Raw genomic sequence first — 26,915 nt, forward strand, 5'->3', positions numbered from 1 at the left:
AGGTGCAGGACAAGTCGGTTCTTTGCAACTGGCGGGACAAAAGTAGGTAAGCAGGATTTGGCTCCAAAGCTAGTCCATAGTTCTTGTGTCTCTGGCTCTTGTGTGTCCTTCTTCTTCTTGTAGTCAGGTGAATCTGAGTTCCTGGTGTCAGGGTCCACCTAAATAATAATATTAGGGGTGTTAAGGGGAGCAAAAGGTAGTAGTCAATTGAATACTCACCCCTGGGGTCACTACGGCCCCATATATGACCACTTCCTCTGGAGAGTGAACATAACTGTGTCCCAGAGTTTCTACTTACACCAAAAACAAGATGGTGGAACCCTTCTTTCGTGGAGCACATCCGGCAGCCCACCTTAGGGGTGTGTCTAGCCTGGAGGTGCAACACTCCTACTGCATAGCTAGTTTCCCACCTCTCCTGGTGCCAAATGGGCTCAGGAAAGTGGGGTGGCATTCTGCAGGTATGGAGGGAGCCGGGGTCGCATATCAAAGGTGGCAGAGGCCTAGCCATCCTGCTGGAGGAGGTGATAACATCTTCTCCCGAGCAGGCATTGTTTCTAGCCTCTGAGAGTGCATGCTTTCATCTACAGGGAGTCAGAAACTTGTCTGTGGTAGCAGGCTTGTCGATACTGGTCGACACGGGTCAGCCAGCACACTATAGCACTATTATGGTTTTCAGGGGTCACCTCTAATGTGTACTCTGGGTGCATGTAATAGTAAACCCAATACTGGCACCAGTACAGATTTATTAAGACAAGGTGTTTGATACCAATACCATAAGTTTCAGTGAAGCCATTATGTCGCTGGGTAACTTGTAATGACCAGTGTAATGACCAGTGCCCAGTACATACCTTTGCTTCCCTATTTACTAGCAGTATCTAGTAATCTAACTTGACATCACAGGGGGACATCTGCTCATGCAGATATGTTCTCACATAAAATATAATGCACCCTGCTTAGGGCTCTAAGGCCTGCTGTATGGGTGATTTACATATATTGTATGCAGCGACTGTTGCATGGCACACAGTGAGTTGGCCATGTGTGTTTTCACACATGGTTTGCACCATGTCAGGCAATCTGCATGTAATTTGTAAGAGGGACCCTTAAGGTGGCATAATACATGCTGCAGCCTCTAGGGACCCTCTTTAGTACACATGCCCTAGGTTACAGGGGTACTATTTACTACGGACTTACAGGATTGCTAAAGTGTGTGCCAACTGTAAAACAATTAGACAATTTTACCTTGTTTTAGGGAAAGAGCACTGGCACTGGGGACTGGCTTAGCAGGGACCCAGTGCACCTTCGGTCGAAAAGCTGTCAGTACTAGGGCAAAAAGTGTGTGTGGGGGGGGGGGGGGGGGGGGTGACTGTGAAAAAGGGCACTTTTCTACAAGATTTTCTTCTGTGAGAGCAGTGCAAATGCATCAAACAGAATATAGTATGGACAATGAGTGGCCTCAATTAAATTGAGAAGAGCTCCAAACTTCCCACTATAATTAAAACATTTTTATTTTTTGTATATTTGTTTGTCAGTTAAAATCTTTCATCATTTGTCTATTTGTTTGATGAAGACTTGTTTCTGGATTTTTTTTTCAGTCCAAATGAACGAGTTACTTACCTTCGGTAACGACTTTTCTGGTGGATACATTAGCTACCTGTGGATTCCTCACCTAATGAATACTCCCATGGCGCCAGCATTCGACGGAAATCTTCTTACTAGTCTCTGCACGTCGACGAGGACGTCACTCTAGCCCACGCGACGCCGTCTGACGTCATACAGGCAATAAGAGGTCCTCGACGACGTGCGGACGTCAGTACCAATCATTTTTTACGTGCATGAGAACAACCAGGCAATGCAATGAAAGAGCAAGGCAACATCCCATTACATTGTAAAAATACACAACATTGCATGAATAACTGTAAATCTTTTATATATATATATAACTCTCTCTTTTTAAAATATATATCTACACATCAAGTATATACACAAAGATATATACATATAATATATACAACGTCCATTGCACCCTCAAAGACCAAGAGGAGCGTACTCAAGGATTACTTGGCAAGACCAGAAAGGCAACGGGGAGGCGGGTGGGACCGTGAGGAATCCACAGGTAGCTAATGTATCCACCAGAAAAGTCGTTACCGAAGGTAAGTAACTCGTTCTTCTGATGGATACAACTACCTGTGGATTCCTCACCTAATGAATAGAGTCCCAAAGCAGTACCACGCCCGGCGGTGGGTGCCTAAATGGTCAAACCAAGAAATCCTGCAGCACTGACCGTGCAAAATGGCCGTCCCTTCTAACCTCAGAATCCAAACAGTAATGTTTTGCAAAAGTGTGAAGGGACGACCAAGTTGCGGCCTTGCAGATGTCGACCACAGGAACACCTCTGGCCAAGGCCGAAGTGGCCGACTTAGCTCTGGTGGAATGAGCTCTAATGCCCTCAGGAGGATCCTTCTTTGCCAAAGAGTAACAGATTTTAATGCAAAGAACAACCCACCTGGATAGTGTTCTCTTGTGGACTGCCTTTCCTCTCCTCTTGCCCACGTATCCAATAAACAGCTGATCCTCCAGCCTGAAATCCTTTGTTCTATCAATAAAGAAGCTCAACGCTCTCTTTGGGTCCAGACGGTGCAGTCTTTCTTCCTCTTTGGAAGGATGAGGCGGAGGATAGAACGTGGACAAAGTAATTGCCTGAGCCAAATGGAAGGGTGAAACAACCTTCGGGAGGAAAGCAGCCTTGGTCCTCAACACCACCTTATCCCCATAAAAAGTTGTATAAGGGGGCTTTACTGATAAGGCCTGCAACTCACTCACTCTCCTTGCTGATGTTATAGCTATCAGGAAGACTGTTTTTAAAACCAAATACCTTAAGGGGCAAGAATGCATAGGTTCAAAAGGGGACCCCATAAGGAAAGTCAGGACCAAGGACAAATCCCATTGCGGCATAACGAATGGCTTTGGAGGATATTTATTTAGAAGACCTTTCAAGAATCTGATAACAATAGGGGATTTAAATAAAGATGGTTGGTCTGGAAGACATATGAAGGCTGACAAGGCCGATAAATAACCCTTAATGGTAGCCACTGCACAACCTTTCTGCGCTAGAGACAGAGCAAAAGACAAAACGTCCGATAGATGAGCATGCAAAGGATCAATCTGCCTCTCTCCACACCACGCAACAAATTTAGACCATCTATTAGCGTAGATAGATTTAGTGGAGTGTCGCCTGGCCGCTAATATAACATCCACTACCTCAGGTGGGAGAGAGAAGGAACTCAGGTTGCCCCGTTCAATCTCCAGGCATGTAGGTGCAGACTCTGGAGGTTGGGGTGTAGAACCTGCCCCTGCGACTGCGAGAGGAGGTCTGCCCTGAAAGGGAGACGGAGCGGAGGGCACATTGAGAGTTGGAGAAGGTCGGAGTACCATACCCTCCTAGGCCAATCCGGAGCTATTAGGATGACTAGAGCCCGGTCCTGGCGAATCTTCCTCAATACTCGAGGAATCAAGGGTATGGGAGGAAACGCGTAAAGCAACTGGCCGCACCAGGTTATTTGAAACGCGTCCCCCAACGCTCCCTGCATCGGATACTGGAGGCTGCAGAATAACGGACAATGCGCGTTCTCTCGAGTGGCAAACAGATCTACCCGAGGAAACCCCCACCTCTGGAAGATTAAACGGACTTGATCTGGATGGAGACGCCACTCGTGGTCTGCCGAGAAATGGCGACTGAGACTGTCCGCACGCACGTTCAAGACTCCGGCCAGATGGTTTGCTATCAAGCAAATCTGATGGTCCTTTGCCCAGGACCATAGTCGAAGAGCTTCTCTGCAGAGAAGGTACGACCCCACTCCTCCCTGCTTGTTTATGTACCACATCGTGGTAGTATTGTCCGTTAGGACCTGTACCGACTGACCACGAAGGGAAGGGAGGAAGGCCTTGAGAGCCAGACGTACAGCCCGTAACTCTAACAGATTGATGTGAAACATCTGTTCCTCTGGAGACCAAAGACCTTTGATCTCCAGATCCCCCAGATGAGCTCCCCACCCTAGAGTGGAAGCATCCGTTATGACTGTGGCCACTGGTGGCGACTGCTGGAACGGCTTTCCTTGTGAAAGATTGTTGCTTGCAATCCACCACTTCAAATCCACAGCAGCATCTCTGGAGATCTTGACAGTACCCTCTAGATCCCCTTTGTGTTGAGACCACTGCCTTCGGAGGCACCACTGAAGAGCCCTCATGTGCCAGCGAGCATGCGTGACCAACAGAATGCAGGAGGCAAACAGACCGAGCAGACGAAGGACCTTGAGGACTGGAACTACCGCTCCATTTCGAAACATTGGAACCAAATCCTGAATATCTTGAATCCGCTGAGGCGGAGGAAAGGCCCGACCCAATGTTGCATCCAGTACTGCCCCTATGAACAGGAGGCGCTGAGAGGGCTCTAGGTGAGATTTGGGCTCGTTCACCGAAAAACCCAGGTCGAACAACAACTGGGTTGTTGACTGCAGATGATGCGACACAAGCTCCGGGGACTTGGCTTTGATCAACCAGTCGTCCAAGTAAGGGAATACTGCTATCCCCTTCCTTCTGAGTTCTGCCGCAACCACCGACATCACCTTCGTGAAGACTCGAGGTGCTGAAGTAAGACCAAACGGAAGGACCGCAAACTGATAGTGCTGCGATCCCACCACAAACCGGAGATACTTCCTGTGTGACTTGAGTATCGGGATATGAAAGTAAGCATCCTGCAAGTCGACAGACACCATCCAGTCTTCCTTGTTCAACGCCAAAAGCACCTGTGCTAGGGTCAGCATCTTGAACTTTTCCTGCTTGAGGAACCAATTCAAGATCCTCAGGTCCAGAATTGGTCTCAAACGACCATCCTTCTTGGGAATCAGGAAATACCTTGAGTAACATCCTCGACCCCTTTCCTGCTCTGGGACCAACTCCACCGCGCCCTTTGAAAGGAGGACTTGTACCTCCTGTTCTAGCAACAGGAGGTGTTCTTCTGAACAATATGAAGGGCGGGCGGGATGAGGGGCGGGAACTCCCGAAAGGGAAGGGTGTAGCCTTTTCCCACAATACTGAGAACCCAAGTGTCCGTTGTAACAGTCTTCCATTTGGTGAGAAAATGCTGCAATCTTCCCCCTACAGGAGAGGAGTGAGTGGGAAATGGTGGAAGCCTAAGGCTGCTTCCCCTGCTGCACCCCGCCAGAGGATGAGGAAGAGGCAGAGTGCTGCTGAGAGGCTCCTCTGGTGCGGACCCTACCTCTCCCCCTAAAAGATCTATAGGGATGGGAAGAGGCAGGTTGCTGATATCTTCCCCGAAAGGAAGAGGAGGAAGAGCCACGCCCAAATCCACGAAACCTCCTGAAAAATCTGGAAGAGGCCGTGGAAGAAGGAGCTTGGAGCCCTAACGACTTAGCCGTGGCCCTGCTTTCCTTAAAACGTTCCAAGGCCGAATCAGCCTTGGCTCCAAACAGTTTGTCCCCATCAAACGGGAGATCCAACAATGTGGACTGTACATCCGCAGAAAAGCCCGAGTTACGGAGCCAGGCCTGTCTCCTTGCCACCACAGTTGTGCCCATTGCTCTGGCTACCGAGTCGGTGGTATCCAGTCCCGTCTGGATAATTTGGGTCGCAGCAGCCTGGGCATTTGAAACAAGATCCAAAAGACCCTGGGGAAGCTCTGTAAATGATGAGGAAATGTCATCCATCAGAGCATGAATATACCTCCCCAGGATACAGGTTGCATTGGTGGCTTTTAACGCCAGACTGCAGGACGAAAAAATCTTCTTGGACTGCGCCTCTAGTTTCTTTGAATCTCTGTCCCCAGGCACCGTCGGGAAAGAACCAGGCGCTGACTTGGATGAACAGGAGGCCTGCACCACCAAGCTCTCCGGCGTAGGGTGCCTAGATAGAAAACCAGGGTCAGTCGGAGCCGCCCGATACCTCCTGGCCACGGCTCTGTGAACTGCTGGGGAAGATGCCGGCCTCTTCCACACCTCTAACACCGGATCCAGCAGAGCGTCATTAAATGGCAAAAGAGGCTCCGCCGCAGCTGAGGCCGGATGTAGCACCTCTGTTAAAAGGTTTTGTTTAGCCTCCACCACCGGCAAAGGCAGGTCCAAAAAACTAGCTGCCTTCCGTACCACTGCATGAAAGGAAGCAGCCTCCTCAGTATATTCTCCCGGGGACGAAAGATCCCACTCAGGGGAAGTGTCCAGCCCACTGGCCGACTCCAGACCACGCAGCCCATCACCCGAGTCCTCTAGCTCTCCTTCCTCCAGGGCTCGTTGGTACTCCTGCTCCTCTAATACACGGAGAGCACGTCTCCTCGAATGAAGTCGTTGTTCAATACGCGGAGTCGACAATGCCTCCGCCGAAGTCGAAGATCGGCGCCGATCTTCAGAAGCCACAGACGCCGCGTCCGGCGCCACAGGTAACTTCGGCGCCGACGAAAGAGCAGCTGAAGCAGATCGACCCACCGGAGTCACAGGCTGAAATCCCGACGTCGACGGGATGGAAATCCCCGGGGCCAATCCTTCTGAAGCCACCGGAGCAGCCACCGGAGCGGCCACCGGCGCCGACACTGGCGCCGAGCCCACGTTCCCAAAAGGGAGAAAGGGCATAAAGGGTGCCGGCCGAAGAGGCGCAGGATCACCCAAAGAAAAGGCCAAAGGCCCAGCCGGAGCACCCCCTGGAGCCATCTGTTGGAAGATGGCATACATCGCATTCAAGAATGCAGAACTATCGGCTCCAGGGGTGGGAAAAGCCGGATACTGGGGTGCCTGTCTCGGAGGCGACCCTGACGCCGGCCTCGACGTCTGCGCCGGAGAAAACACCTGAGGCTCCAATACCTCAATCACCGACGCCTGTCCAGGTGAAGTTGGAGACGCCGGAGAGGGCAACGGCGTCGAAGGATGCGGCGTAACCGTGGGACTGATCTCCCATGTCCTTCGGCGCCGATCCGAAGACCTGGAACGAGTGTCCTTCGAATGACGCCGAGATTCTCTACGGCGCCGGGAGTCTCAATGACGCCGATGTCTTGGAGAAGAAGACTTCTTGTGATGCTTCTCCTTCGATTTCGCCATAAACAGCTTCGCCTCACGTTCCTTGAGGGCCTTTGGATTCATGTGCTGGCATGAATCACAAGTCGAGACGTCGTGGTCGGAGCTCAAACACCAAAGGCAATCGGAATGAGGATCCGTCACCGACATCTTGCCTCCACACTCACGACAAGGCTTGAATCCAGACTTTCTCTGCGACATTATTTCCACAGCGAAAGACTACGCAGCAAAAATACACTGTAACCACAAAAGTAACAGTTGCTCCCTCGAAGATAACCGTTTCGAATGCACGGAAAAAAGGGAACTGACGTCCGCACGTCGTCGAGGACCTCTTATTGCCTGTATGACGTCAGACGGCGTCGCGTGGGCTAGAGTGACGTCCTCGTCGACGTGCAGAGACTAGTAAGAAGATTTCCGTCGAATGCTGGCGCCATGGGAGTATTCATTTGGTGAGGAATCCACAGGTAGTTGTATCCATCAGAACTTCTGAAATTTTTAGCCTTGGTCCCCACCTACCAATAATGACTGAGCTGGGGTCAGCAAATTCCGAAAATGATTCGGTGGGGGTCCATGGGTTCCAGTAATGATGAATTGGGGGGTCCACAGAAATCATATGGTTAAGAACTGCTGCACTAAGTAACACACACCATAGTCTCTCAGGGTGATCGCTGTAATACATTCCTAAGCACTGTCACCCAGGTCCTCGTCCTCCCTCCTTCATGCTAACAAATGTCTTCCTGATGGTTTAGTTGAGGTGAACCAACAGGAGCTTCCCACACTAGCACTGTTTAACAATGTCTTATTTTTTATCTCAAAGTTCAGCTTGCTACAGTGCTAATATACAAAGTTCATACAAGCCATAAAAAGTTGACGGTCCTCCTCCAATGTTACTAAGCCGCAGCCTGAAGAAGCATTTGGAAGGTGGACGCAACTTCCAGCGCACCAGCGATGAGAGAGATGCCTCAGGTCTTCCGGTGGTCAGTGTGGCGGTGTGCTAAGGTGGCTGAAGTCTAGGAATGGTTCCGGGTGCAGCAGGTGACTTCACCATTTGTGCAGGAAAGGTGATGGGCAGCAGCTGTAATCTAGTGTGTCTTTTGATCTTGAGCCCCTCTGATGCTCCGGGCCCTCCTCTGATACGGGCAACAGCCCCAATAGTTCTAGTGTTCCCCTTTTTTTTATTTAAATTATTTATAAAGTGCACCACCATCCCCTAGGTTTTATCCAGACGCTGGACAAAGGATGCCAAGCTCTATATTCTCATCACCACTAGAGGAGGAATAACCAGATCTTCAACCTTTTCCTAAATGCAGGGAGGTCCTCCATGAGATAAATTACCAGGGGTAAATAATTACAGTGGAGTGCCACTAAGTAGTTCAGAAAGCGGCCAGCCATTCTGGCTTTATTAATTCGTCTACTGCACACCAAGGCTTGACTTGAAGATTGAAGCACTCTTGTAGGCTTATAGAAGGCCACGCAATATTGCTGGCCCTGAGACACGGAGTGACTTATGGACATGGCAGAGGAACTTAAACTTTACTCTTTTCCGCACTAGAAGCCAGTGCAGCAAATTGAGGCAGGCTGAGCTTCTTCTATAGGTACTGCAAATCAATCTTGCGGCCTCCTTCTGCATGAGTTGCAAGTAATTAAATAATCGGCCATCCCTAAAGACAAGGCATTACCATAATCTAGTCTGCTCAAAATCAGCAACTGGGTGACATTCCTATGCCATAAAGCCAGAATTCAATGGAAATAATTTTCTTAGCGTGCGTAGGAGTCCAAAACATCTTCTACACACAATATCGGAAGAGTCATCTAACAAAAATCCCAAGTTCTTAGGCTCCCTTTTTGGCTTGGGGGCAGTGCCGAGGGAGGCTGGCCACCAAGTGTCATTCCACACTTTGCCCCTTCAAAAAATAAGATTTCAGTTTTATCAGCATTCAATTTCAAGCCCCTTCCTGGCAACTGTTTCTAGGTTCACCACAAAACTTCGTGGTGAACCAGATGGGGAGGTTGTCAATGTTTGTTAGACAGCAGATCTCTCTCATTTTTGCAACAATGGTCCGACTGAAAATGGTGCCTCACACTTGGCCCACCTCCTGGCTCTCTCCTTCTCCTCATAGGGCACAATGGTCGTGACAGGCAGAAGCCTGGTAATCCAGGAACAGGGCAAGTGTTCTTGGCATCCTTCGGGATGGCCCCTCAGTCACCTGGGAGACTATCAGATCTTGGTCCCTGGTCCTGTTTGCAAGAGCTCAAAGTCTTGGTGACCTTGTTTATGCTGGTGAACAACATGTGGGTTTCTGATTCCCACTTTTATTCTGTTCTACCAGACACAAGATGTGATTCAGAGTCTAGTCTTTTGAAATTCTTCTGCGGGTGTGGAGCCCTCTGAACTGCCCACTCCTCTCTCCTGGTCTTTGTCAGATGGTAGACTGCAACAGCAGTGGCGGCACCAAAATTTATTGACCCACAGCACTGGTCATGTTTGCAGCTTCGGGGTCACACCTGGGAGTCAGTCTCATTGATGTATGCCTCACAAATAGTCAAAGATCTAAGCCTCACCTCGTTTACGATTCTGTGTTCCTGTAGTGTGTGCCATATCAGACCCAAAAGCCTTTCATGTGCACAGTGTGGAAAACTGCACAATATCACACATTTGGGCAATGCGCCGTCTGCACTTTTTTGATTCAACGTAAATGTCAAACTGCACCTGTTTTGGGAAAATAAATGTTGATTGGTTAAAAGAGTTTCAGCCACATTGAATATAATAAAAAAAAATCCACAGAACCACTTTGTTTCTGCTACTTTTTCTATTAAAGCATGACACCTGGCTCTGTCATAAGGAAAAGAATTAGCAGGCTTTAGATAGGAGAATCAGGCAGTGGAGCTGTGCAATTATCCCATTTACAAATTCTTGGATGGTGTGCATCTGCTGGGATTATTTCATACCCATGGTTGTTATATGTGGTGTATCAGGTCCAATGAGGTTAAAAAGGTGGCAGATGTGTCTGGTACATTTATTGCAGGCACTGTAGGAGACTGTGGTCATAAATGGAAAGCCACTGGTGATGCAGAAGGTGGTGCTTGGTGTACTGTTTACCTTTGGCGGCTTCCCTTGCTTTTCAGGGATTACATTGTAATAGTCAGCCATCATTATTCTTAGATCCCTAACAAATGCCTTTGGGATTTGTTATCAGTGAAGGATCAGAAAAACGCTCCTCTCTATAAAATGATTCATAAGGCACATCTCAAGGCAGCTGATCAAGTTCTAGATCCTCACAGAACTGCTCAGGAAAGCTTTAATGTTCACCTTCCTCATGTAGCTCCTCCACATGGGCTGTGAAGGAGTATTCATCATCTTTGCCGTATCTTTGCATTATTGCTAGCATTTCACTTTAAGCTGCATGGCGCTATATGCTGGGCTGAATAGTCATTTATCTTCAGATCCTTCCACATCCAATAATCTTATTGAAGTTTGAGATAATACTCAGGTAGGCAATATATGCTCAGAAAAAAAAGTTGATGGAACTCCAGTTTCCTATATTATAGTTATTCATGTTGTTGACACTATTTTCTTCGTGGACAGTTACCTGGCCAACAGAGGTCTTTTCGTTGACAGTGATCTCACTGATGGTGATCTGGTAATCAACTGATGTTTTATTGTTGCTGTCATCAATAGTGCTGCCACTTGGTCATCACTGTGAAGATGGCCACTTGTGAAGAATTTTTCCATTAACAGAGACCTCAGTGGACCTAGTCATAAATGTTACCGTCAGAGGTGCTTGTGAAAGAACCAGTTCCAGAATGATGGGACGAGTTCCTGAATGACTGGCCAACCTTAATGCAGGTGACAGAAAATTAGAAGGTGAGAAAGGTATTTTCTATGTTTCCAAATGGGAACAACAAGTCATAGACAGGGATGTAGTAGGCTATTCTACATTTGTAGTACGCTATTCTACATTTGTGGGACAACAGGTTTCTTTTGACATTTTTTTGGAGTCTTAGATCCCCTGCTTCTGTCGCTCCCTCCATCTTCTACTTCTATGATTCTCTCCCCTTAACTCACTCTTCAGCCTTACTGTCTTCACCCTTCATGCTCTCGTTCAGTTCTCTCATCACTTCCCTTCACCCTCACTCTTTTGCTACTTTCTCTCATCCACTTACATTTCTCTTCCCATTTCTCTCTCTTCAAACTCCCTTGCTTGCTCCAACCTCTGTCCACTTGTTCGCTCTCCAAGTAACAACATTTAGGTTACAGTTTCTATGATTTAACAGTGCTGACCTCACACTTACATTGTGAGTAACAGAGCACAGTCTTAATGAGGCCCTGAGCTGTCACTCACACTATAAGACTGAAACTATGAAAGATCCAGTAATGGATAGCAACCAGTTCTCAAAACACCTTGATGACCCTAGTGAGAGAGCCAAGAGGCAGCGCTCTGTGAGGCCTCCTGAAGGCCAACCCACGTTCAAACAGAACACTGCGCGTCAGCACTTTAAATAACCATGCTGCGCATGACAGCCTGCACAAGTTCTCCTTGCCATCCTAGATATGTGTGCATTGTGTACGCCTTTTCTCATGCCATTGTGAGAGTCTGAAGTTGCAAAGAGTCTCAAACTGATTGAAAGAGAAAAGGTGTTGCTGGGGTGGAAAGCTGAAATGCCCAAAAGGTTAATGCTGAGCTAGGTTCATAAGACGGTAAAGCCTGAAAAACTAAATTATTCAAAGACGACTTTGGATAAAACTTGGGTAATAATGCCTTGCAATAAGACAAAGTATCAATAGAACAGGAAACATTTAGGGGGTCATTCTGACCCCGGCGGTCATGGAGCGCCGGGGCCAGGGTTGGCGGGAGCACCGCCAACAGGCTGGCGGTGCCCCGCAGGGCATTCTGACCACAACGGTTTTGCCGCGGTCAGATGCGGAAAACCGGCGGTCTCCCGCCGGTTTTCCGCTGCCCTTTAGAATCCTCCATGGCGGCGCAGCTCGCTGCACCGCCATGGGGATTCTGACAGCCCATACCGCCATCCTGTTCCTGGCGGTTCTCCCGCCAGGAACAGGATGGCGGTATGGGTTGTCGTGGGGCCCCCGTAAGAGGGCCCCACTTTGTATTTCAGTGTCTGCTTTGCAGACACTGAAATACGCGACGGGTGCCACTGCACCCGTCGCACCTTCCCACTCCGCCGGCTCAATTCTGAGCCGGCGTCCTCGTGGGAAGGCTCTTTTGCACTGGGCTGGCGGGCGGCCTTTTGGCGGCCGCCCGCCAGCCCAGTGCAAAAGCCAGAATACCCTCCGCGGTCTCACGACCGCGGAGCGGTATTTTGGAGGGGAGAATCACCCCCTTAATCTGCTTGGTGTTTTATTATTGTTAGCGAACTTGGAGTCTTACTAAATGTGGTTTAACAGGTCTTTTTCAACTTCACAATATGATGAAATATTCATACCTTCACTTTAAGAGTACTCTTTTGTTTGGTTGTTCAGACCTGGTCCAACTCACATTTGGATAGGAGCAATGCCCTTTTTGAAGGCCTGCTGAAAATAGTCTTGTTCTTCTATATACCTAGTTGGCTGCTGAAACCCAGCTGGTTGTGCATGAAACAGAACTGTGAGATCAATTCCCATTCTTAACTCCCTGAGTTTGCTGTCTGTAGAATACAGCATGAACATGGTTTCCTGGCCATAAAACTTACTTCAATTAGTAGGTGTGTCACATACAATTCAGAGGAAATAGGCTTCTTATTCTGACCTCATATTTGGATACTGAAGACCATGATTAAAACCTTTTCCTTTGTTTTCAACACGTTGCTTCTGTCTCTTTGCTTGACTCCTTCTCTAGCAACCTAAAGGAGTACCAACCTGTTTGAAACATTTCTGAAACCAGTCTCGTAAGGTTCTCTTTTTACCTGGGGCTTTCCAGGGGACTTGTATGTTGATTTCTAACCATATTAATGACCCCAAAATAGGGACGAGGCAAATGTCTAACAGCAAGAACAGTTGGTCCTAGCGGACTATGGTATACTGTGCCATAGTGGGCCCTTTAACACGTACATAGTTTTAGGTGCCTCAGGGTAACTTCCTCATGTTTCTCACCATTCACCATTCTAAGGATGTGGACACATACATTACTATAAATAAGAATGGAAAGGAGCAGAATTAGTTGATCATTACTACAGAGTATAAGAAACTGGGGGTGGGTGTACTTAGTTATTGGTCATACAAACCTTTGTTACAAAGACTCCTTTTACATAAATCTCAGTGCGCAGGCTGTGTTGGACTCCCGTGCTGAAGTAGGTGAGATGGAGCTGGGTGGGAGCCACTTGCGCAGCAGCAACCTGCTGGTGAAAGTGAGACGACATCACCTGTTCGCTAAGAATAAGCACTGAACTGAGGTTCTTTACAGCCAGTAGGTTGTCCCCTGAGCCCCACTGTATAAGGGAAAGAAAAAGACAAATTAGGTCTGATCCTGGGTAAATTAGATGCCGGGCAATAAAAAAATCTCTTTAGTCCTATTACAATGTTCTTAAAACGAACTATGCAATAATGCATGTTTAGAGCCTCAAATATATACATGGGATGGTGCATTGGCTCTTAACACTACCTGAGTAACACCACGCTCATTGTTAGCATTTCCATGCAGCATCCCCTCAACATTCTGTAATAAACCTTTCAGCTCTAATATTTAAGAGAACAATACTCACATGATACAATGGGCTCTAATTTAAATGAGCTCAACGGAAGGACACAGCTTGTTTCATCATAAATAAATCTATTGGTGGAAGATCCTGTGAGAAGACACTCTCATATCATAGACTGGCATATGTTCAGAAGCAACTGTCTTGAATGAGACTTGTTCACTCCCAAAGACAACAAAAAGCCCAGCACACATCTTCAAATTCGATTAGAAGGAAGGATACGAAAAGTCCCGTGTCACTGGAAGGGAATCTTCAAGCACAGTCCTTTTTATCCGAATTATAGACTACATTTTAGATACTATTTTCTATCAAATGGTATAATGTTTCTATAGGTTGAGAAGGATTTCTCACTCAATCGGTAACAGCATGAATCTCAGAAATCTTCTTTATTTGCTTGATACAAAAGTGGAATAATCCTAATTTCAAAACTAGAGTACACCAACAATTGCTTTATCTTAGAAAACAGAAAATAAGAAAATGGGTTACTTACCTGAAACTGTAGTTTCCCAGTATTGGTATCTTTCATAGATTCACATGCTTGAATCATCCCTGTCGTCGAGGTGGGAGTCCCAGGAATCTCAACGACGGGGAATGATTCAAGCATGTGAATCTATGAAAGATTAAATTTTGGAGATGAAAATAAGTTACTTACCTGTAACTGCAGTTCTCCAGTATTGGTATCTTTCATAGATTCACATGCTTGAATCATTCCCCGTCGTCGAGATGGGAGTCCTGGGACTCCCACCTCGACCAAGGGGATGATTCAAGCATGTGAATCTATGAACGATCCGATACTGGAGAAACATATTTTGTACATTACTGATTCTGTATTTTATCAATTCCCTACGCACTTAAGTAAACTTCTGTATGTTGAGGATGTGTCTCAAAAAGAGTTTGAGTGTCACAGAATCAAGGAATGCTAAATTCTGGTTTGTGAGAGAGAAATATGGAACTCACTGAATAGAAAGGTTTATTTATGGCCTATACATTACAATTTCAACTGTATCAGATACCTGAACCACAAGCTAGAGAAGTTGGGTCAAGGGAGATTTTTGGGACAGGAGTGTCCCTGTATGGTGTACAGTTGTTATCTTGTGCTCAGTGGTGAGCATCTGTTATCCTGATCTTTGATTTTTTTGCCCAAGCCTCACACTAATCTAGTGTGTGTACAGAGTCCAAGGCCCTTCCTGGAGGTCCTGACCGTGTTGCCTGACCTGTGCACCAAGAGCTCTTTCTTTTACTGACAGTCTACTATTAGCCCTTTCGTGGGTTTAGCATGTACAATGGTCGAAACAGCATGTTGTGTTTTGGGAATCCATAGTTTTTACCAGATGTTTTTACCTATGTCACTGGAATGGAAGCCAACAGACCCACTTGTGTAAAGTAATGCTACTGCTATAAGGATTTGACGGCCATGGCCCTTATATATTAGCTCGGGTCCGAAACATGCTGAGAATGAACACCCTGCACAGGAACATTCTTCATAGCGTACTCTACATTTTCCAGTCATCCTGGACTTCCCCCTGGACATAGGCAGTATATGCTGAACCAAATGATGAAGTTTGTCTAGTGGGGAGGGACGGAGAGGTTTGCTGAAGGTTTTGTGTCTAGAAAAACAGGATGGCCCCCATTGGTGGTTGGGATGATGGGTTGGTGGGGGGGTTATGTGCTGGAGGAGGGACTGACTTGTGGGGACTTTCACCACTACTACAGGACAATTCACCTTCCCTCAACTGGGGTAGAAGAATCAGTATATATGCCAAACAGAGATTGATTGTGACAAGTCGGAGTCTCTTGTGGCAGCTGCCTAAAGGCTCACAGTCCTGGGAGTAAGTTGCTAGCCCAGAAACAGAACCTTCAGTCTTGGTACATGTGAAGACAAAGAAGGTTGTGCAAGAGGTTTGATGACTGGACCCTCAAATGCAGTGGTGGTGGCTGGTGACATTTTAAAGTGGTGGGGAGTAAAGGGGGGTATGACTTGTGAAGCGAGCAAGCTTAATGGACTAAAGTGGGGTCCAAGGTGAGTTCCCTCCCAAGAAAAATTGAAAAAAGATTGACAAATGATGCATTTGAAAGTAAATTAATTTAGTGAGAAAACAAGGTTTATAAAGCAGTGGGAACGTATAGTCTTGAAATACTAAGCATATTATCTTACTGCATTAATATGTTCAACAAATACTTTAATTTGCAAATTGTACAATGCAACAACTTCAGGTCCTTTAAAGTGCGTGCTTGGCCAGTGTTTTACACTGCATGCCGCACCAACTTTGGAAGTAAATACTCTAAGCAGGCATCAGGAAGCACCCACACACCTGCTGGCTGCAATTAATCATACAGACATATGTGCAGACAGATCTTTAAGTGGGATGAAAACAGTGGGGCCTCTCTAAAAGGCAACATATAAACTACATTTTTGTGATTCCCATAGTGTGCAACCTGGCCTGTATTTTGGTTTCTCTCTGCGATGTTATTACATCCAGACATATAACACAACAACTGACATACTCCTAAAACCTGTCAGTGCTATTGGCTTTGTCAATGGTTGCTAGCTGTTTAAGATAAATGAGTAACAACAATGATTAGTTATAAGGAATGGTTTCTTACCTGTAACTCCAGTTCTCTCGTAGGGGTATTTCCATGATAGTCATAAGCACTGAATAGTTCCTCGCGCCTGCGCGACCCCGCAGCACTGTTCTGTAATGTATTCTTAAGTGTAGATGTTAGCCTTTCTTGAAAAAAGGCCTGTTAAACCACTTAAGAATATCACTGTGCAGCCTAGGTGAAAAGCTACACAGGCCAAATTGTTTATTCTTGAGGTTGGAAATAAAGACAGCTGTAGTATAGATACACCTTTAAACACATATTTATTCTAGAAATGTAATAATAAATATATTCTCAAACTTAATTTACACCTCCAAATGAGAATAAAACAATGCAGGGCAGTGTAGCCCATAGGCTGCCATTATACAGGATGTAAATAGAGCTGTGCCTTTAAGAAAGGAAAGTCTTCCTGTATCCCATCATGCACAGCAAAAGGCAGTTGCCGCAGTTCTTTTTTGTAGGCTTGTAACATGACATGAAGAAACATGAACATTCTTTGTATTAACAACATCGTTATTATTATTGCAAATTTTCTTATGTCAACTCCACTGGGGAGGAGGGAGGGTTGCTTATGACTATCATGGAAATACCCCTACGAGAGAACTGGAGTTACAGGTAAGAAACCATTCCTTCTTTCGTAGGGGATTTCCATGTATCGTCATAAGCACTGAATAGATTAGCAAGCCCATCCCCATAACCGCGGTGGAGTAGACAGAGTAATATTGAAAACATAAATCATGCAAATAAATTCTTGAGAGAGGCCTGTCCGACCTGCGCATCTGCCCTAGCATCTGAATCAAGGCAGTAATGCTTAGTAAAGGTATGGACAGATTTCCAGGTAGCCGCTTTGTATATTTCTGTCAAAGGAATATTTCTCATCAAGGCAGCAGTCGCTGCCTTCCCTCTAGTGGAATGGGCTTTTGGCCTGCCATCGAGAGATTTATTTGCTAACTGATAACAAAAAACAATACATGAGGCAATCCACCTGGATAAGGATTGTTTGGAAGTGGCTAAACCGGTTCTAACTGGGCCATAGTTAATAAACAGCTGCTGTGACTTGCGCAAGCATTTTGTTCTGTCCAAGTAAAATTTTAAAACCCTCTTTACGTCGAGAGAATGTAGGGTTCTCTCGGCAGGAGTAGATGGATTTTGGAAGAAAGTTGGTAATGAAATGGTTTGGTTCACATGGAAGTCTGAAACGACTTTAGGTAAAAATGTTGGATGTGTCCTCATAACTGCTTTCGAAGAATGAAAAACCGTATAAGGTTTTTGAGCGCAAAGGGCCTGGATCTCACTGACCCTATGCGCTGATGTGATTGCGACCAGAAAAGCAGTTTTCCACGTAAGATGTTGGAGTGATGCTTTATGTATTGGTTCAAAAGGATGTAGCATCAGACGCGAAAGGACAATATTCAGTTCCCATGGAGGAGATGGCCTTCTAATGGGAGGAAAGACCTTTTTCAAACCCTCCAGGAAGTCTTTTATGATTGGAATCCTAAAGAAAGAGGATTGGGAAGGGCTCTTTCTATATGCCGTTAGAGCCGCCAGGTGTACTTTTATTGATGACAATTGCAATCCAGACTTCGCCAAACATAATAAGTATGGCAGAATAGTCTCCTCTCCGCAGGATATTGGGTCGACATTATTGTCCAAGCACCACACGTTCTTGTGGAGGGGCGCTTTGCCTCCCTTAGAACCTCCATGCAGTCCTGAGGTAGGTTCAGGTGACCATTGTAGGAAAGTACCATCTTGCCTGGCATGTTACCCCCATATTTCAATATATATATGTTGTTTTAGTTGTATGTGTCACTGGGACCCTGCCAGCCAGGGCCCCAGTGCTCATAAGTGTGCCCTGTATGTGTTACCTGTGTTATGACTAACTGTCTCATTGAGGCTCTGCTAATCAGAACCTCAGTGGTTATGCTCTCTCATTTCTTTCCAAATTGTCACTAACAAGCTAGTGACCAATTTTACCAATTTACATTGGCATACTGGAACACCCTTATAATTCCCTAGTATATGGTACTGAGGTACCCAGGGTATTGGGGTTGCAGGAGATCCCTATGGGCTGCAGCATTTCTTTTGCCACCCATAGGGAGCTCTGACAATTCTTACACAGGCCTGCCACTGCAGCCTGAGTGAAATAACGTCCACGTTATTTCACAGCCATTTTACACTGCACTTAAGTAACTTATAAGTCACCTATATGTCTAACCTTTACCTGGTAAAGGTTGGGTGCTAAGTTACTTAGTGTGTGGGCACCCTGGCACTAGCCAAGGTGCCCCCACATTGTTCAGGGCCAATTCCCCGGACTTTGTGAGTGCGGGGACACCATTACACGCGTGCACTATACATAGGTCACTACCTATGTATAGCTTCACAATGGTAACTCCGAATATGGCCATGTAACATGTCTAAGATCATGGAATTGCCCCCCCAATGCCATCCTGGTATTGGGGAGACAATCCCATGATCCCCCGGGTCTCTAGCACAGACCCGGGTACTGCCAAACTGCCTTTCCCGGGGTTTCACTGCAGCTGCTGCTGCTGCCAATCCCTCAGACAGGTTTCTGCCCTCCTGGGGTCCAGCCAGGCTTGGCCCAGGAAGGCAGAACAAAGGACTTCCTCAGAGAGAGGGTGTTACACCCTCTCCCTTTGGAGTAAGGTGTCAGGGCTGGGGAGGAGTAGCCTCCCCCAGCCTCTGGAAATGCTTTGATGGGCACAGATGGTGCCCATCTCTGCATAAGCCAGTCTACACCGGTTCAGGGATCCCTCAGCCTTGCTCTGGCGCGAAACTGGACAAAGGAAAGGGGAGTGACCACTCCCCTGACCTGCATCTCCCCTGGGAGGTGCCCAGAGCTCTTCCAGTGTGCTCCAGACCTCTGCCATCTTGGAAACAGAGGTGCTGCTGGCACACTGGACTTCTCTGAGTGGCCAGGGCCAGCAGGTGACGTCAGAGACTCCTTCTGATAGGCTCCTTCAGGTGTTGCTAGCCTATCCTCTCTCCTAGGTAGCCAAACCTCCTTTTCTGGCTATTTAGGGTCTCTGCTTTGGGGAATTCCTTAGATAACGAATGCAAGAGCTCATCAGAGTTCCTCTGCATCTCTCTCTTCACCTTCTGCCAAGGAATCGACTGCTGACCGTGCTGGAAGCCTGCAAAACTGCAACAAAGTAGCAAAGACGACTACTGCGACCTTGTAACACTGATCCTGCCACCTTCTCGACTGTTTTCCTGGTGGTGCATGCTGTGGGGGTAGTCTGCCTCCTCTCTGCACTAGAAGCTCCGAAGAAATCTCCCGTGGGTCGACGGAATCTTCCCCCTGCAACCGCAGGCACCAAAGAACTGCATAACCGGTCCTCTGGGTCTCCTCTCAGCACGACAAGCGAGGTCCCTTGAACTCAGCAACTCTGTCCAAGTGACTCCCACAGTCCAGTGACTCTTCAGTCCAAGTTTGGTGGAGGTAAGTCCTTGCCTCCCCACGCTAGACTGCATTGCTGGGAACCGCGTGTTTTGCAGCTACTCCGGCTCCTGTGCACTCACCAAGGATTTCCTTTGTGCACAGCCAAGCCTGGGTCCCCGGCACTCTAACCTGCATTGCACGACCTCCTGAGTTGTCCTCCGGCTTCGTGGGACCCTCTTGTGCAACTTCGGGTGAGCTCCGGTTCACTCCACTTCGTAATGCCTATTTCGGCACTTCTGTGGGTGCTGCTTGCTTCTGAGTGGGCTCCTTCTCTTGCTGAGCGCCCCCTCTGTCTCCTCACGCAATTGCCGACATCCTGGTCCCTCCTGGGCCACAGCAGCATCCAAAAACCCTAACCGCGACCCTTGCAGCTAGCAAGGCTTGTTTGCGGTCTTTCTGCACGAAAACACTTCTGCACGACTCTTCACGACGTGGGACATCCATCCTCCAAAGGGGAAGTTTCTAGCCCTTGTCGTTCCTGCAGAATCCTCAGCTTCTACCATCCGGTGGCAGCTTCCTTGCACCCACAGCTGGCATTTCCTGGGCATCTGCCCACTCCCGGCTTGATCGTGACTCTTGGACTTGGTCCCCTTGTTCCACAGGTACTCTCGTCAGGAAATCCATCATTGTTGCATTGCTGGTGTTGTTGTTTCTGGCAGAATTCCCCTATCACGACTTCGGTGCTCTTTGGGGAACTTAGGTGCACTTTGCACCCACTTTTCAGGGTCTTGGGGTGGGCTATTTTTCTAACCCTCACTGTTTTCTTACAGTCCCAGCGACCCTCTACAAGGTCACATAGGTTTGGGGTCCATTCGTGGTTCGCATTCCACTTCTAGAGTATATGGTTTGTGTTGCCCCTATCCCTATGTGCCCCCATTGCATTCTATTGTGACTATACATTGTTTGCACTGTTTTCTATTGCTATTACTGCATATTTTGGTATTGTGTACATATATCTTGTGTATATTTGCTATCCTCATACTGAGGGTACTCACTGAGATACTTTGGCATATCGTCATAAAAATAAAGTACCTTTATTTTTAGTATATCTGTGTATTGTGTTTTCTTATGATATTGTGCATATGACACTAGTGGTACTGTAGGAGCTTCACTCGTCTCCTAGTTCAGCCTAAGCTGCTCTGCTAAGCTACCTTTTCTATCAGCCTAAGCTGCTAGACACCCCTCTACACTAATAAGGGATACCTCGGCCTGGTGCAAGGTGTAAGTACCCCTTGGTACTCACTACAAGCCAGTCCAGCCTCCTACATTGGTTGTGCAGCGGTGGGATAAGTACTTTGCAGCTACTTACCACTTTTGTCATTGTACTTTTCATAAGAGAAAAATATACAAAACAAGTTCAGTGTATGTACACCTAACCAAAACGTTTTGCTTTTCTTCTCTCACTTCTTTTACTAAGTGCTGAAAAGTACATCTAAACTTTCAAAAAGTTCTTAAAAAGTTTTTAAAGTTTTTTTTCTGTTCTTTAAAAAGTTCTGAAACTTTTTCTTTCTTTTTCTGTCCCTTAAACTCTTGTCTATCATGTCTGGTACAGGCCAAACTCTTGATCTGTCCAGCATAGCTTATGACAACCTTAGCTGGAAGGAAGCAAGGAGTCTCTGCATAGATAGAGGTTTAGGGGTAGGGAAAAATCCCTCAAGACAGCTGTTGGTTAATATGCTCACTGAACAAGATAAGACCTTAGTTGGCACTTCTGGTGAGAAATTAGCTGATGGTTCCCACTCTGATTCTGGGGCACCCCTAGCAAAAGATTTGGGAGGGAATCTTTCCAACCTGCCCCTTAGCAGGCCACCTAGCATAGCTGGTACTGATGGGAATTCACATCACAGTAAGAGTGTTGCTTCACATCACAGTAATAGTGTTGCTTCTCATAACAGTAGAAGTGTCACTTCTGTAGGCCAGAATGTTAGTGTGCCATCTGTTAGGGCCAGGTCTCCCTCTGTTCATTCACACCATTCTTCTGTTTCAAGGCATGCCCAACCCACCCACCCTAATGACAGAGTGTTAGAAAGGGAGCTCAATAGATTGAGAGTGGAACAATCCACGCTGAAGCTCAAGAAGCAACAGCTGGATTTGGATAGGCAGTCCTTTGATTTAGAAAAAGAAAGGCAGAGGTTGGGGTTGGAACCCATGGTGGCAGCAGCAGTATTCCAAATAGTCATCCTGCAAAAGAGCATAATTCTACGAATATGCACAAGATAGTTCCCCCTTACAAGGAGGGGGAAGACATTAACAAGTGGTTTGCTGCACTTGAGAGGGACTGTGTTGTACAGGAGGTCCCTCAAAGGCAGTGGGCTGCTATCCTATGGCTATCTTTCAGTGGAAAGGGTAGGGATAGGCTCCTTACTGTAAAGGAAAGTGATGCCAATAATTTTACAGTTCTTAAGAATGCACTCCTAGATGGTTATGGCTTAAACACTGAACAGTACAGGATGAAGTTCAGAGAAACCAAAAAGGAGTCTTCACAAGACTGGGTAGACTGTGTTGACCATTCAGTGAAGGCCTTGGAGGGGTGGTTACATGGCAGTAAAGTTTCTGACTATGAAAGCCTGTATAACGTAATCCTGAGAGAGCATATACTTAATAATTGTGTGTCTGATTTGTTACACCAGTACCTGGTAGACTCTGATCTGACCTCTCCCCAAGAATTGGGAAAGAAGGCAGACAAATGGGTCAGAACAAGGGTGAACAGAAAGGTTCATACAGGGGGTGACAAGGATGGCAAGAAGGATGGTAAGTCTTCAGACAAGGGTGGGGACAAATCTAAAAATTAGTCTTCATCAGGCCCACAAAAACACTCTGGTGGGGGTGGTGGGCCCAAATCCTCTTCAAATCAAAACAAAGAAAAGAAACCATGGTGCTATTTATGTAAAATAAAAGGCCATTGGACAAAAGATCCCAGTTGTCCAAAGAAAAGCACCAAGCCTACTACCACTAAAACCCCTGCTGCTACACCTAGTGCCCCTAGTAATAGCAGTGGTGGTGGGAGCAAACCTACTAATAGCCAATCCAAGGGAGTAGCTGGGCTCACTTTTGGTAACTTAGTTGGGGTTGGTCTGATTAGGGAGACCACAGAGGCTGTGTTAGTCTCTGAGGGGGGCTATTGATTTAGCCACCTTGGTTGCTTGTCCCCTTAACATGGATAAGTACAAGCAACTACCCCTAATAAATGGTGTTGAGGTTCAGGCCTACAGGGACACAGGTGCCAGTGTTACCATGGTAATAGAGAAACTGGTCCACCCTGAACAACACCTACTTGGTCACCAGTACCAAGTAACCGATGCTCATAACAACACACTTAGCCACCCCATGGCTGTTGTAAATCTCAACTGGGGTGGGGGGGTTACTGGTCCAAAGAAAGTTGTGGTTGCCTCAGATTTACCTGTAGACTGTCTACTAGGGAATGATTTAGAGACATCAGCTTGGTCAGATGTGGAGTTGGAGGCTCATGCAGCAATTCTGGGCATTCCAGGGCATATTTTTGCTTTAACAAGGGCTCAGGCCAAAAAGCAAAAAGGACAGGGTGACTTGGATCCTGGAAGAATGGACCAAGTGCTCCCTAAAGCTAGGGTTAGTAAAGGTAAATCACTACCTACTATCCCTCCCTCTACAGTGAATTCAACTTCTGAGGAAGAACAATTTCCACCCTGTGCAGGACCTACACCAGAGGAGCTGGAAGCAGACACTGCTGAGCTTTTGGGTGAAGGGGGGCCTGCCTGGGAGGAGCTGAGTGTGGCACAGCATACCTGGCCCACACTAGAGGGTCTAAGGCAGCAAGCTGTCAAACAAGCAAATGGGGATGTCAGTGACTCTCACAGAGTTTACTGGGAGGATAACCTTTTGTACACTGAAGCAAGGGATCCAAAACCTGGAGCTGCCAGGAAATTAGTGATTCCTCAGGAGTACAGAAAGTTCCTCCTAACTCTAGCCCACGACATTCCCTTAGCTGGACATTTGGGGCAAATGAAAACTTGGGACAGGCTTGTCCCCTTGTTTCATTGGCCTAGAATGTCAGATGACACAAAGGAATTTTGTAAGTCCTGTGAAACCTGTCAAGCCAGTGGCATGACAGGTGGCACTCCAAAGGCACCCCTTATTCCACTGCCTGTGGTTGGGGTTCCCTTTGAAAGGGTAGGGGTTGACATTGTTGGCCCCCTTGACCCTCCTACTGCTTCAGGCAATAGGTTTATCTTGGTGGTAGTGGACCATGCCACCAGATATCCTGAAGCAATTCCTCTAAGGACCAATACAGCTCCTGCAGTGGCAAAGGCCCTCCTGGGAATCTTTTCCAGGGTGGGCTTCCCAAAAGAGGTGGTATCAGACAAGGGAAGCAATTTCATGTCTGCTTACTTAAAGGCCATGTGGAAGGAATGTGGTGTGACATACAAGTTCACCACACCCTATCATCCACAAACAAATGGACTGGTGGAGAGATTTAACAAAACTCTCAAAGGTATAATGGGACTCCCTGAAAAACTCCGCAGGAGATGGGATATCCTATTACCTTGCCTCCTTTTTGCTTACAGGGAGGTACCCCAAAAAGGAGTGGGCTTCAGCCCCTTTGAACTCCTATTTGGACACCCTGTAAGAGGTCCTCTAACACTTTTTAAGGAGGGTTGGGAACAACCTTTAAAAGCTCCAAAGCAAGACATAGTGGACTATGTACTTGGCCTAAGATCTAGGATGGCTGAGTACATGAAAAAGGCCAGTAAAAACCTTCAGGCCAGCCAAGAGCTCCAAAAGCAATGGCATGACCAGAAGGCTGTTTTGGTTCAGTACCAACCAGGGCAGAAAGTGTGGGTCTTGGAGCCTATGGCCCCAAGAGCACTCCAAGAAAAATGGAGTGGACCCCACATAATTGTTGAAAAGAAGGGAGAAGTCACCTACTTAGTTGACTTAGGCACTGCCAGGAGTCCCCTTAGGGTGCTCCATGTCAATCGCCTGAAACCCTACTATGACAGGGCTGATCTCACCCTGCTCATGGCAACAGATGAAGGACAGGAAGAAGAGAGTGACCCTCTCCCTGATCTCTTCTCTTCCACAGAACAAGATGCTCTAGTGGAAGGTGTAGTTTTGGCAGATTGTCTTACTGCTGAGCAGAAAGACCACTGCATAAATCTCCTGGGTCAGTTTTCTGAACTCTTCTCTACTGTGCCAGGGACCACTTCTTGGTGTGAGCACACTATAGATACTGGAGACAGATTGCCTGTCAAAAGTAAGATCTATAGGCAGCCTGACCATGTCAGAGACTGCATAAAGCAAGAAGTGCAGAAAATGCTTGAACTGGGAGTGGTTGAGCACTCTGAAAGTCCATGGGCCTCTCCTGTGGTACTTGTACCAAAACCTCATTCCAAGGATGGAAAGAAGGAAATGTGGTTTTGTGTAGACTATAGAGGTCTCAACCAGGTAACCAAAACTGATGCTCACCCTATACCCAGGGCAGATGAGCTCATAGATACACTGGCATCTGCCAAGTATCTAAGCACCTTTGATTTGACTGCAGGGTATTGGCAGATCAAGTTATCAGAGGATGCAAAAGCAAAAACTGCATTTTCAACCATTGGAGGCCATTACCAATTCACAGTAATGCCTTTTGGATTGAAAAATGCACCTGCCACTTTTCAAAGGTTGGTGAACACAGTCCTGCAAGGGCTGGAAGCTTTTAGTGCAGTATATCTAGATGATATAGCTGTCATTAGCTCCAGCTGGGATGATCACCTGGTCCACCTATGGAAAGTTTTGGAGGCCCTGCAGAAGGCAGGCCTCACTATCAAGCTTCAAAGTGCCAGATAGGGCAGGGGAAAGTGGTTTATCTGGGACACCTGGTAGGTGGAGAACAGATTGCACCACTTCAGGGGAAAATCCAAACTATTATAGATTGGGTTCCCCCTACAACTCAGACCCAGGTGAGAGCCTTCTTAGGCCTCACTGGGTATTACAGGAGGTTCATAAAGAACTATGGCTCCATGGCAGCCCCTCTTAATGACCTCACATCTAAGAAAATGCCTAAAAAGGTATTGTGGACAGCTAGCTGTCAGAAAGCTTTTGAGGAGCTGAAGCAGGCCATGTGCTCTGCACCTGTCCTGAAAAGCCCCTGTTACTCCAAAAACTTCATTGTCCAAACTGATGCATCAGAATTAGGGGTAGGGGCAGTCTTATCACAACTTAATTCTGAGGGCCAGGATCAACCTGTTGCTTTTATCAGCAGGAGGTTGACCCCTAGAGAAAAGCGTTGGTCTGCCATAAAGAGGGAGGCCTTTGCTGTGGTCCGGGCACTGAAGAAGTTGAGGCCATACCTGTTTGGCACTCACTTCATTGTTCAGACAGACCACAAACCTCTACTTTGGCTAAAACAAATGAAAGGTGAAAACCCTAAATTGTTGAGGTGGTCCATATCCCTACAGGGAATGGATTATACAGTGGAACATAGACCTGGGAGTACCCACTCCAATGCAGATGGACTCTCCAGATATTTCCACTTAGACAATGAAGACTCATAAGGTCATGGCTAGTCTTATTGTCCTTCGTTTGGGGGGGGGGGGGGTTGTGTAGGAAAGTACCATCTTGCCTGGCATGTTACCCCCATATTTCACTGTATATATTTTGTTTTAGTTGTATGTGTCACTGGGACCCTGCCAGCCAGGGCCCCAGTGCTCATAAGTGTGCCCTGTATGTGTTACCTGTGTTATGACTAACTGTCTCACTGAGGCTCTGCTAATCAGAACCTCAGTGGTTATGCTCTCTCATTTCTTTCCAAATTGTCACTAACAGGCTAGTGACCGATTTTACCAATTAACATTGGCATACTGGAACACCCTTATAATTCCCTAGTATATGGTACTGAGGTACCCAGGGTATTGGGGTTCCAGGAGATCCCTATGGGCTGCAGCATTTCTTTTGCCACCCATAGGGAGCTCTGACAATTCTTACACAGGCCTGCCACTGCAGCCTGAGTGAAATAACGTCCACGTTATTTCACAGCCATTTTACACTGCACTTAAGTAACTTATAAGTCACCTATATGTCTAACCTTTACCTGGTAAAGGTTGGGTGCTAAGTTACTTTGT

The 26,915-nt window shown here is 46.9% G+C and overlaps 1 protein-coding gene across 5 annotated transcripts in view; it reads right to left on the reverse strand.

The window, feature by feature from the left end:
* IFT140 (intraflagellar transport 140) overlaps positions 1 to 26,915 on the reverse strand; it is a 1,792,511-nt gene that overhangs the window by 1,200,395 nt on the left and 565,201 nt on the right. For all 5 annotated transcript variants that reach the window (XM_069210629.1, XM_069210628.1, XM_069210630.1 and 2 more), the window contains one exon: positions 13,299 to 13,502. In XM_069210629.1, the coding sequence (XP_069066730.1) occupies positions 13,299 to 13,502 (204 nt within the window). The remainder of the gene's footprint in view (positions 1 to 13,298; positions 13,503 to 26,915) is intronic.

The sequence above is a fragment of the Pleurodeles waltl genome, chromosome 10 (genome assembly GCF_031143425.1).
Source record: "Pleurodeles waltl isolate 20211129_DDA chromosome 10, aPleWal1.hap1.20221129, whole genome shotgun sequence".
Taxonomy (NCBI): Eukaryota; Metazoa; Chordata; class Amphibia; order Caudata; family Salamandridae; genus Pleurodeles; species Pleurodeles waltl.